Source organism: Nuphar pumila, chromosome 2 (assembly GCF_984573655.1).
Source record: "Nuphar pumila chromosome 2, dmNupPumi1.hap1.1, whole genome shotgun sequence".
NCBI classification, from domain to species: Eukaryota; Viridiplantae; Streptophyta; class Magnoliopsida; order Nymphaeales; family Nymphaeaceae; genus Nuphar; species Nuphar pumila.
Window position 1 is genome coordinate 52,939,356 of NC_143250.1, and position 12,221 is coordinate 52,951,576.

The following is a 12,221-nucleotide window of genomic DNA, read 5'->3' on the forward strand; positions in this document are numbered from 1 at the left end:
ACAGAAACCATACTAACTCTCATGAACTTCAGCACAAATGATATGCAATATGCGGCATCTATATACAATTTACTGTACAAAAACCTCAAAATAATAACTCTTGTCAGTCTTAGAGTGTGGGGGGCACAGGAAACCTTGGTGATGGGCGTCATCTGCCGTTCAAAGTTAGTTGCCCATATTTCGTCCCTTGACAAAAAATAAAAATCCAAGGGTAAGTTGAATATCAAATAAAGAGAAGATCAAGGCAAAAACTGTCTTTGTTTGATGTGGTATTAACTGTTGGGACGCTTTGGACCACGACATATTCGGCTTCCACAGAGGCACTGGAAGGCCTTGACAGGATGGTCAACATCATCAAAATCTATCCCGTAGTCCTGCAATATTCCCAGACAGAACAGTAATGAGCAAAAGAAAGATAGACACCACGACCAAGTGAAATATATAGTGAGGAAAACATGCTAAACATGTTAAACAGGTTCCTCAGGTATTTTTCATTTTAGTTTTAAATTCTGACCATACAGATGTGATCTACAACTCGATTTTGTAGGGATCAGCTCTTGGAGCATTTGATTCCGACATATGTATGGGTTTCTATAAGGTTCGAAAAATCAATGGTCCAAAATCTTTGTAAATTTTCAAGCCTCCAAATATCATTTTTTTGATCGAAAACACACGGCCCAGGTGTCAATTCCTAGTAAATCGACCATGCTATGGGGTTGGAATTAAGAAAGAAGCTCCGTATAAGCCTAAAACCCCATTTAGCATGTTTCCCTCACTCTATATATATTGTACAATTCGGGGTACATAATAAGCGTATTGTAGAATTAAAGTAGATCCATTTATCAGACTCTTGAAGGTTATTTTGAAATTTCTAAGGTTTCCTCCACTTTGATTCACATGAAAGCCCTAAAAACTGCACACAGAGTAACAAGTTTCTTTAGAGAAACAAATGGGGAACAAAGAACAGAATTAGCAGCAAGAATGGAGATTTATGATGCCAGAAACTCTACATTCTAGTTCTGCAAATCAACACTAGGGTTTGTTTTTCTCAAAAATATAAAAAGATAAGTTCTTACCACAGAGGAAAAAAAAAAGTCTTAGCAGCTTAACTAAGACCATACCCTGCATCTTTAGGAGAAAGCGGTCATGTCGTTTGTTGATTTATTTGGGTAAGGACATGCTACCCTTAATGGGTGACAAATAAAACGGTGAAACAAATTTTTTTTCTTTTTTCTAAAAGGGAACCAGGTAAGGCTACCCATGACCCTAACATTCAAGTCTTTACAAGTAACAGGACTTGAATCCACACACTTCTGTCTGTCCAACCAAGTCTAACATTCCTCCCATTTATATGAGAAAAATAAATTTTAAAACATTTGTCATAGATGTCATGCACTTGTAAATCATTGCCAGCCACGTTAAAGGTATTGCCCGACCAGATAGAGACCAATGAAATGTGTCCCACCTAGTAGGATGAAGTTCCTGGCAACACAGTTTGCTGAAATTGAGAAAAAAGGTGTTCCACTTCTGCATGTTATATTATCTGTTATCAATATAACTTTATATAACTCTAGATTTACAAATAGCATGCTAAATATATTAGGATATCACCATAGCTCCATAACTTTTTATCTGATCTCAGGGAGAAACCACCAATCTTTTGGGTTGCCAAGAGGTGCAACATTGACCATGCCCTTGGTATAACACTCAATGGATACAACTTCCAAAACCCAACCCCAGTCCACGCCCCCCCCCCCCCCCAACCTTTCATGCTTTCCCTTATGCTTCGAGTTGTGCACGGGATACACCCTCCAGGTTTCAAACTTTGAATGTCCATTTCAGGAAGAATTGAACTGCACCCTAGCCACGTGTGTGCAGCCCTTGTGGGCAGATAGTTCCATAGCCATAGGCTAATTATTAAGTTATTAAATATTAAACTTTTAATGTCTAATGTAATATAATACCTGTGTGTGTAAGTAGGCTAGATTTTAGATGCTAAACTCTACACCTGAAACTCCAGCTTCTAGAGTTTGAGCTATGCAACACGGACTCTTCTAACAGGACAAAGCACTGGCATGCGGGTGCGGCACTTGGACATGACTTACTTTGTGTTAGGTGAAGTCAACCACACTGAGGTCCATTTTTGTCCAAAAGTATATTCAGTTAATCCTAACCAGGTCCAGTTTTATCTATATTATATATAAATACATAAATGCACACACACGCACGTCTGCACCAGTGGTGTTATTTTTTATTGATGGGAAATAGCAATTGTAGATTGTTAATTTGATTTATTATATGAATTTATGCATGATGAATTTATGATATGATAATTGTTTATTTCATTAGTGTTCACTTAAAACTGTTAAAATCCCTCTCCGTACCCGCACACCCAAGTTTTTTTGAAGTGCCGCATCGCCGTATCCACACCCACATCTGCACTGGCACCTATGTGACAGAGAGTTTGAGGGACCTAAGAGACCCACATTGGATAGTTGATGTTCTGATGTCTCGCATATCAAAGTTTCAGCTCAAACCAACTGGGGAACATCAAAATGTAGATAATTTTCAATACCCTACAATGACCAAGAAATGTGTCATTTTGGGGCTTCCTTCCTGTGCTTTGGGCTAGTTGTCGATAAAGGAGTCTAGCAAAACCTCAGATTCCTACCCCATCAGGTAGGTTGTTGATGGTTGAATTTACATAGATTTGTTTAGAGTCCAAATACATTTTATTTAGACTTGCTAGTGGATACTTGGCATGTGTATATCAATTCTAATGAATATTGGAGTTTTTGCCACTAGAAACTTGCTGGAAGATGGATTTTAGGCTGGGATTTAGACTACATCTACAAAACTACCTTAGTGTACCACTATCTCTAAGCAGCCAGCGGTCTTTTCGTCTTCATATTTGATGAATTAAAGACCATAGTTACGTGTAAATAAAACAATTATTTGATGATATCTATATCTATATATATATATATGTGGGATGTATTTAGATCGTTTCTCATTTGCTTCAGCCTGTGCTTTATATTGTTTTCTACGTGTTTTCATTTCATTTTTTTATGTATTTGCATAGTCTCTTTATAACCATATCACACTTCCCGCTTCATAGTACATTTTAACACATGCATCCCCGCTTCTGCTTCCTGTATCACTTCTCGTATTCATTTTGTTTCCTGGTAACTATGTTAAAGACCCTTGGTGAGCATATTATGGTCATTACCAAGGTTGTAAAAAGCATATCATAACCTGTATCTGCTGGGTCAGAAAAAAGATATGTATTGTAAAAAATAGTGTTTTTAGTAGAAAACCTGCAAAAAATCCAAAAAAAAATCAGAAAATTTCTAAAAAAATCATAACACAAGAAACAATGATAAATAAAACCATATATATCACATATCAAGCAATTATTAGCTGCATAAGACATCGAACATTCAATAAAAAAGATAATATGCTACGAATGGCATGCATATCTCATAAGAAATAAGTACATTGTGAAATAATGAACAACAAAACTAAGCTAACAAGCCATAAGATTCATAACAGTGCATGTTTATATAAACAAAAACAAAATCCTAAAGTGTTTCTCACTACTTAAAAATTTTACATAACCAAATTTTTTTAACTTCAAACAAAAATGGACTTCTTCTTGCAAGAAATCAACCCCAAATCACTCTCAAGTTCTTTAGGAGTGAACACAAACTCAACCTAAGGAGTCTTATATGTTTCAAAAAAAATGAAAAAACTGCACTAATTGACACCCGGTATCGCAGTGTATTGTATGATACACCACAATACACACCCATATCGAGATACGGTATATCATATCAATCTTCCCCAAATTAACGATACATTTCTTATTCTATTGTACGATACAATACGATATTTACAACGCTGACCATAGCCACTTGGCTCATCGGTTGCAGGTCGTGAGTCATCAAGTGACCAACTTATAGCTGCAATAAAATCATTTGAACTAAAAGTACCTTATCCACTGGGAATGCTAGATCACAAGTTGAGGTTTGCAGCCTAAAGTAGCTAAAATGTTTAAAACCGAGTGAGTCGACTCATTGACTCGAACCAACTCGCTTGTGTGTGTGTGTGTATATATATATATATATATATATATATAGAGAGAGAGAGAGAGAGAAGAATGAAAACCGCCCCAATGAAAATGGTCCCAAACTTGCCCAATGAAAAAATTTTGGTGTTTTTTTTTTAATTCTGGCCGTACAGATGTGTTCAGCATGATTGATTTACTAGAAATTGACACTTGGATCATGAATTTTGGATAGAAAAAATGGTATTTGGAGCCTCAAAATTTATGAAAATTGTATGCCGTGGTATTTGGAGCCTCAAAATTTATGAAAATTGTATGCCGTTGATTTTTTAAACTTATAAAAACCTATCCATGCATCATAATCAAATGCTCCAAGAACTGATTCCTATAAAAAAACAAGCATATAGATCACATATGTACGGTCGGAATTTTGAGAAAAACACCAGAAAATCCAATAAAACGTCCATTGGGTAGGTTTTCATTCCTATATATATATATATATACTAAATTTGATTATTTATTTTCCAAGTGTTTTTCTTAAACTGGATACTTTTAATGTGTGAAGTTAAATGCTTGTTTTTGCTCATTTTTGTTTTGATCATTGATCTTTGATCTATGTCACAGGGATTCGGCTAGCAGGGTGCCGCACCCACGTCGACGCGACTCGACGCGGGTGTGGGTGCGGCACCGGGTGCGGTCAACCCGATCCTGGGTGTGTTGACCGCACCCAGGATCATTTAGGTCCGTTTTTTTTTTTGGATTTTTTTTTTAAAAAACATTTGCCGTATGAAATGGGCTGCGAAATTTTTAAAAACAAATCTGCTGACAGCCGCTGCTGCTCCTAATCCTTCTTTTTCGTAAAGGATTTTCTCTCTCCATAATAAATGATAGACAGCTGCTGCTCCTAATCCTTCTTTTTCGTAAAGGATTTTCTCTCTCCATAATAAATGATAGACAGCTGCTGACAGCAGCTGCTGCTCCTAATCCTTCTTCTCTCTCCATAATAAATGATAATGATGGTGGTAGCCTTGCTGGCTATTAGTATTCATTGTTCTCCTGACGAGATGGGTACGTGCAGCTGTATATAAAATGAAATTTGAAAAAACCCGCATCGGGGTAACCCCCATATATATATATATATATATATATATATATATATATATATATATATATATTTACATTTTTGCCCCTGCCGCACCCCCGCACCCGGGTTTTTTGGAAGTGCCGAATCCCCGCACCCGCACCTGCACCCACACCCGTGCCCGCACCCATGTGACATAGTCTTTGATAGTACGTCAAGCAATATACTATTACGCAATAGCTTCGTTGTCCGATTTCTTAGTACTTAACGAGTCAATGTACTTCAGTTGTAGGCTTGTAGCTCGACTTGATGTTATTTGACTTATTTCTTGATTTTACACATAATCATGGGATTCTATGGCACCTTTTCTATTTATATGATAATAATGAACCATTATTATATAAAACTAAAAGTAAACAAGCCCCTGCCAACTCACGAGCAACCATGGACAAGTTGATTCCTAAGCCATTAAGGACAATAATGATTTAATAGAACATGTAACTGATATCCATTTGTTTTTTTGCAGATATATATATATATATATATATATATATATATATATATATATATATATATATATATATATATAGTAAACTTGGCATGTACAAGAAGAATTTTTTAATAAAGTACCAAAATTATACAACATTATGAAGTTGGGGAATAGATCATGATAATTCATCAGGATACCATTCCCCTGTCCCTGTCACGTCAGTATATTTTAACAAAAGTTTAGATGCCAATATATATTTCACCATATACAACAAATAAAACTTCAGGCAAGAATTCAACCTAAGACATATTTCTTTCCAACATGAGATAAAAACCTTTCCCAATATACACTATGATATACTTTTCTCAATTTACTGCCTCAGAGATGCATAATATAGTTATCCTTGAAGCTCCATCAGTAGTTAAACCCTAACTATATAAAGCTAAATATTCAAGTCCTTTCTAACTTTTGTCCCACACAGTCTCAAAGAATGACCCAGAAGAAAAATTCCATCATTAGGCATATGTTTTTTTTATATAATATAGTTGAAAAAAATATTACAAAATAGCAACCTATAAAAATGGAAAGATGGTAACTTTGCATAATTAAATAATACATTGACAAATATGCAACATATTTCTGATTAAAAAATTAATACAACATTGAAATTGGCTGGGAGGGGGGAAATGATACATAGTCAATAACTAAAGAGAAATAAAGAGGAGTAGGTAACTGAAACCAAACTGCATACCCATGTAAGTTCTTCAAGTGCTTCTACCTCTCTTGTAGTGAAAAAGGCAAGCTGCATAAAATTACAAGTTGTTTGGTCAGAGAGTTGCACACTAAGTCATAGACCAAAGATGGTTGATGAAGAATAAACATAATGGACAATGATTCTGCATACATGATAATAATGGTGATCCGGCGTCTCAATTTCAACTGGTATCTCAACCAAAGTTGCATCAAAACACCTACAGGAATGACAAACAAAAGCAAAGCAAGTAATTATACATGAGTAATGCAATCCAACTACTTATTAATAGACTAATAGTCAATGTATCATGGATGTGTGGTTCTTGTTAGAGCTGACATTTGACCCTTTGCAATATGTACTACAGGCAAGCCATTAGCAACAATTTCAACATAACAAACATGACAATGATAACACACAAGAAATGTTGCATAACTATAACCCTCATAGAATGGCCTCACAGCCCAGTGAGAAAGTGTAAGGGTCCAATCCATGACAGGATGCAACCCAAATATTAACAGGCCTCTGATTGAGACAGAAATCCTACTAAGCGCCAACTTATTTTTCGGAGACTTGCAGGTTAGATCTCTCTATAGGGTCTGGGACCATACCTGGTTACTCTGCCAGCTTTATTTTAGGTCTCTTTAAAATCTCAGGGCTGAACTGAGATCTGTTAAATGTGTATTCCCCAATCAGACCTTTTTCTTCCTAATAAGATAAGAATTTACAGCACATGTTGACCAATCTCTATGAATTAAGGCTGTAATGAACCAATTCCTAATGTAACAGTTGAACAAGAATAAAGATCACAAACTTATAAAATGATAAAGCTCCATGATAGCTAACAGATGGGATGCGCATATCAACATAGATCAATTTTAGGAGCAAACACCATTATCTAAGCCTTTGAACTCAATGCATAGTCATCACCAACCAACCACAGAAAGGACATGGAAGATAACATTTAAGGGTGGCTAAAATTTAACATCACAAATTCACTAGCTGGCACCAAAATAGTACCTATGATTAATGAACCTGGCAACGTTTCCGTAGAACGTTGCATCTAGACAAAGGGCTTCTTCATCTTTCAGGACCCCCTCTGATCCCCAATCAGCATCCAGTAGCACTGGATATGTATGCGTTTCATCTCCCGTGCTTTGTGAATTTCGATTGTACAACTCAGTATTAGTTAATACTTCACCAACATATTCACACACAAAAGCACCTCTAGGCAAATTATCTAGTGTCCGAAGACCCCATCCTTTTCCTTCAGGAGTCAAAAATACCTGAAAGCCTAACATCAACATTAGAAGCATAAATTCCACAAAAGCTGAATAATTTACTTAAACCTGTTTAAAATCATGAATCAGTTTTTGCTTGCTTGGAGAGGCCCAATATTAGGATGTTCAGCCAGACATTTCCAATTTCCAGCCATAGGAACATTTGATCAAGTTGCTCAAGCCATAATCTCAACTTTCAGTCAAGCCAACTTAGATCAATTCTTTCTAATTTGGAGTCTCTTTTCTGTCTATATAAATTGAGTGACCAAGAAGCTAATTAAAACTTATGGCCACCCGATGATATTTTCAGACAGAAAATGGAGGATATCCATGACACAAAAGAAAGTAAGTCTTACCTGCAAGTTAATTGTTATGCCTCTTTGCACGACCCGATTCTCACATTGTTTACTGCAGCCACATTTACTCCAGCACTCCTTAATAAACCTCCTGACTAAATGTCCCTTACAAGGCTCTGGCTTAGACCTCTCAAGTGGGCAGTCTTTACAATAGAATTGTTGATGTTTTTGTGGCTCACGGTTCATGGAAATGGCTTCATCCAAAAACTCTTTATTAACAAGACCATCCAATGTATAAGCATATTCACCACCTGTTTCACGTGCACAAGCACAAGGTATTGATCCCAATAGACAATCTCCAAAACATCCTGGACAACAGTCTTCATCCCCTATCCGGGCAAGAGAAAAATTAACATATGCATTTTGATAAACAATATTATTTGGAATGTAATGAAATGAAGGAGGATAGGGTTCACTGCTGACTTCATTCACAATTGGAATCCGTACTTTTTCTTCACCTTTCGATATATCATTAATGTCATGCAAAGGCCTCTCAACATTAAACGGACCATGATTTTCCTGAGATAATACTATATCAGTCCTATAATTGCACTCCAAGGGTTTTGATCCCTTCTTTTTTGGGTTGCCATTTTTGTGTGATTTTTGGTTAACTTTTTTTTTTCGCCGCAGACCATCTACACAGTTCAAAGCAACTCGCTCTGAAATTTGGGGGAGCACCCGCTCTAACGAACTGTGAAGATCAAGTGACATTGAACACTCTGCACCCAAAACATTGTTTTTCTTGAGTTTTGAAATGTCGATCCTTGGAGTTACAGAGGTGACTCTAATTTGTTTGTCGTTAGTGTCAGTTGAAAGTTCTAAAAAACATTGGCATATCTCCTTCATCAGCTTCATGATAGAGAAACCAGGTCCAAGGATCTTGTAAGATTTCAAAGCCCGATCTTCTGCCAACTTCAGAACTGCATTGAGACTTGGCACATGGAAATCGGACTGTCTATGAGAAGAGTCACAAGACAATGCAAGCTTAACTTCCCCTAAACTTGTCGATGCAAGCTCATAATTCAAAGTGGCCTCAGGCACACTAACAATCTCAAGATTCTTCTCACTCTTGAGAGCCGTTATAGAACTGCCATCTTCTTCATCTTCATCTTCATCTTCATCATCATCTGTATATGCTGTAGCGAGGGCATCAAGTGAATCAGCAAGCCCATTTTCACGGTTTTCTTTATCTACAAAACAAAACAAAACAAGAGACCAAAGTCAGTGATCATATCCATATTTACCATCAAGGTGTATTTCCTATACCTGATTATGAACACAATCAAGATAAAATAATGATTCAAAAGCACTGCATAACAAAGAAATCAAAACAAAGATAAGTGAGAATTCTTACAAGCTTTCTCAGGACATGGAGGCTGCATCATAGCAATGGGAACTTCGGTACAAAATTCATGAAAATCATCATCAACTGGCTCAGGTTTTGGCGTTCTCAGAGGAAAAGGGTTGGAATGCTGCACATGCCCACTGTCACGGCTAATGGAAGGCATATATTTGTTCCTGCATGGACTCTTTGTGCAATCGGAAGATGGGTATCCTGAATGTTGAAGTGCTCTACTTGGGTTAGGTGGACTACCTCGCACAAGGTCATTAATTGATGAAATAGGAAAAGGCTCAACATCAGGGGACACATGCCCACTGTCAGGGCTAATGGGAGGCATATATTTGTTCCTGCATGGACTCTTTGTGCAATCAGAAGATGTGTATCCTGAATGTTGAAGTGCTCTACTTGGGTTCGGTGGACTACCTCGCACAAGGTCATTAATTGATGAAATAGGAAAAGGCTCAACATCGGGCGATTCAATCTTTGGCTTCTTAATGCCAGCCAAATTATTGTTTTTGTCGGCAGACCCTCTCTTCTCTCGAGCAAATAATGGAGGCCAAACAACCTCCTCTGCATTGGGCCTCTTTGAAGATGAAGCTTCCCTATAGGGCAAGCACATAGAAGATGCTGATGGTGAACGTGGGGGCTCCTCCAATCTCAAAGACCGCCTTCTTGGAGGCTCCTCCAACACCGTTGTCATTGACGATGAGGCTTCATGGTACGACAATCTTGGAGGAGAATACTGAGGTGGGGAAGATGGTGGCTCCTCCAATTTCAACTGCAACCGCCTTCTTGGTGGGGGTGGCTCCTCCAGCACCACTTTCTTCGACGATGATGGTGAGTCACGATAAGACAACAGCAGAACAGAGGGTGGAGAAGACGGAGGCTCCTCTATTCTTACCCGTGATCGCGTCAATGGCACTTCATATTCAAAATCATCCTCTTCCCTCTGTCTCAAACGGAACATTAGCTAAAGCAAAAGATAGAAAAGGTTGACGATACACTACTAGCAACTACACAGACGAACAAATGTATTGAGCAGACCAGGTTCTAATTCACTATACCTCACATGCATTGTCATTGTCCTCCTTTTTACCTTCTTCCTGATCAGTGGTTAGACACGATCAAAAGCCCAAACTTGAACATAAACCCAAATAAAATAAAACGCAGAATCATGAATGCCATTTTGGACGCTATCGAAAGCAATCCCAGAACTGGAAACAAAAGAGAAAACCTGAGAATCTTCCGACTCAAATATAGCATCAGCGAGAGCTCTGTAACTCTCCTCCTCGATCAGCTGCCAATTATCGTCGTACAGTTTAAGAAGGTTCCTGAGGACAGGCTTCACCGTCTTCGGCGGGATGCCGATATCTTTCATCGCCTGAACGGCCAAATTGAATCTCGAGAGTGGCGCCATTGCTGCTGATCGTCTTTGCTTGCATAGTCAGACCATCAAACACCCAAGGTGGCCCTCAGCATTCCCTCTCTCACGGAACCAAAAGGCACCCAGAATGCATGAAATCCCAAACAACCCAAAAACACTAAGAAAAACGTTTGCTTTGATTCAAATGGCCGATCAGAACAGGACCAACAAGAGGTTTTGGGGTTTTGGGGTTTTAGGGTTTAGGTTTCTAAGCAAATGTGGTAAGATACTATGGTAGAGCATGCAACCAAAACTTCAACATGCAGTGTATTAAATGAAAATATCTTGACACTACCAACGCAGAATCTTCATGAAATGGGGTAGAAAAATAAGGGGTGGAGAAGAAATAAAAGGGAAAAACAGGAAGTGGGAGTGGGGTTCATAAAAAAAAACTAGGGATAATCTGATTTTCTTAGTTTTAGTGCAAAAGAGAGAGGAGGAAGATACCTGAAACCCCGTTTAGTGATGAATTCAGCACTAGAATCACAGAGAGAGAGAGAGAGAGAGAGAGAGAGAGAGAGAGAGAGAGAGAAGGGTAAGGCTTTGATTGTTTCCTTTTTGAGTTCTTATACTCGTAGTGACAAAACTTGTTTTTCGGCAAAATCTCGTTTTTCAAAAACTCGCGAGAAATTGAAAATTTTTCACAAATCTCGCGTTTTTTCGGCAATAAAAAACTAAATTATAAATTATATAAAAAATTTATAAGAAAATATTAATAAAAATTATTTAAAAATAAAAATAGATGGGTTTTTTCACGATAGGTAGCTGTTTAAAACTTAAATATCGTGTTTAAATCGCGGTATTTATGTTTTTTCATAAATATCGCGATATTTTGAAAATCACACTAGAAATTACCATTTAAAACTTTCAGGCAATTTCTCGTGATATTATAGTGAGATTTTCATAAATCTAGCAATATTTGTCACTGGTCATTATACTCACCCAATTTTTTTTTGAAATCAAACCCTTTCAACGGGTTAAGTTTAGATTCATGTATTTTCAATTTCTTAGTTGTTGGCGCTTTAACAGGATTGACATTTTATCCAAATTCAGATAAATCTAAGCCGCAACTCCCTTGGGGGCAAGGGGTAAGTTTTACGCTGTCAGGACATTGATCGTAAGTACGGCAGGCAGAGCCAGCACCTCTATGATTCTGGCCCTTTTCTAGTTTAATATCAAAAAAAGATTCAGATAAATCAGAAAAAAAAAAAAACTTGCTCCAGTTGGTTGAGCAGTTCTACTTAGGCTTTGGGTACCCAACCAGTCAAACCCGAATTCTCGGGTATGAACATGGAAAAGTACCGACCTGAATAATATTTGGATCGAGCCAAACTTGAACCAAGCGGGTTGGGTTTAGTTATGATTTTTGTCGGGTATTCAACCCAATCCAAGTATTATATATATTTTTAACAAAAATAAAATTTTAAAATTA

The 12,221-nt window shown here is 37.5% G+C and overlaps 1 protein-coding gene across 2 annotated transcripts; it reads right to left on the reverse strand.

Annotated features, from left to right (window-relative positions):
• LOC149845478 (uncharacterized) lies at positions 1-10,926 on the reverse strand. Of its 2 annotated transcripts, XM_089995768.1 has the most exons (9): positions 10,601-10,926; positions 10,431-10,469; positions 9,379-10,315; positions 8,025-9,214; positions 7,409-7,674; positions 6,542-6,608; positions 6,389-6,439; positions 278-374; positions 1-186 (listed from the first exon to the last, which is right to left on the reverse strand). In XM_089995768.1, exons 1-9 carry the CDS (start codon positions 10,781-10,783, stop codon positions 149-151), a joined length of 2,868 nt encoding a protein of 955 aa, XP_089851894.1. In that variant the 5' UTR covers positions 10,784-10,926; the 3' UTR covers positions 1-148. The 2 variants fall into 2 exon arrangements, with proteins under 2 accessions (XP_089851894.1, XP_089851895.1); XM_089995769.1 differs by lacking the exons at positions 1-186; positions 278-374; positions 6,389-6,439; positions 6,542-6,608 and having other exon boundaries at positions 7,533-7,682.
• Between the last annotated feature and the right edge of the window lie 1,295 nt (positions 10,927-12,221).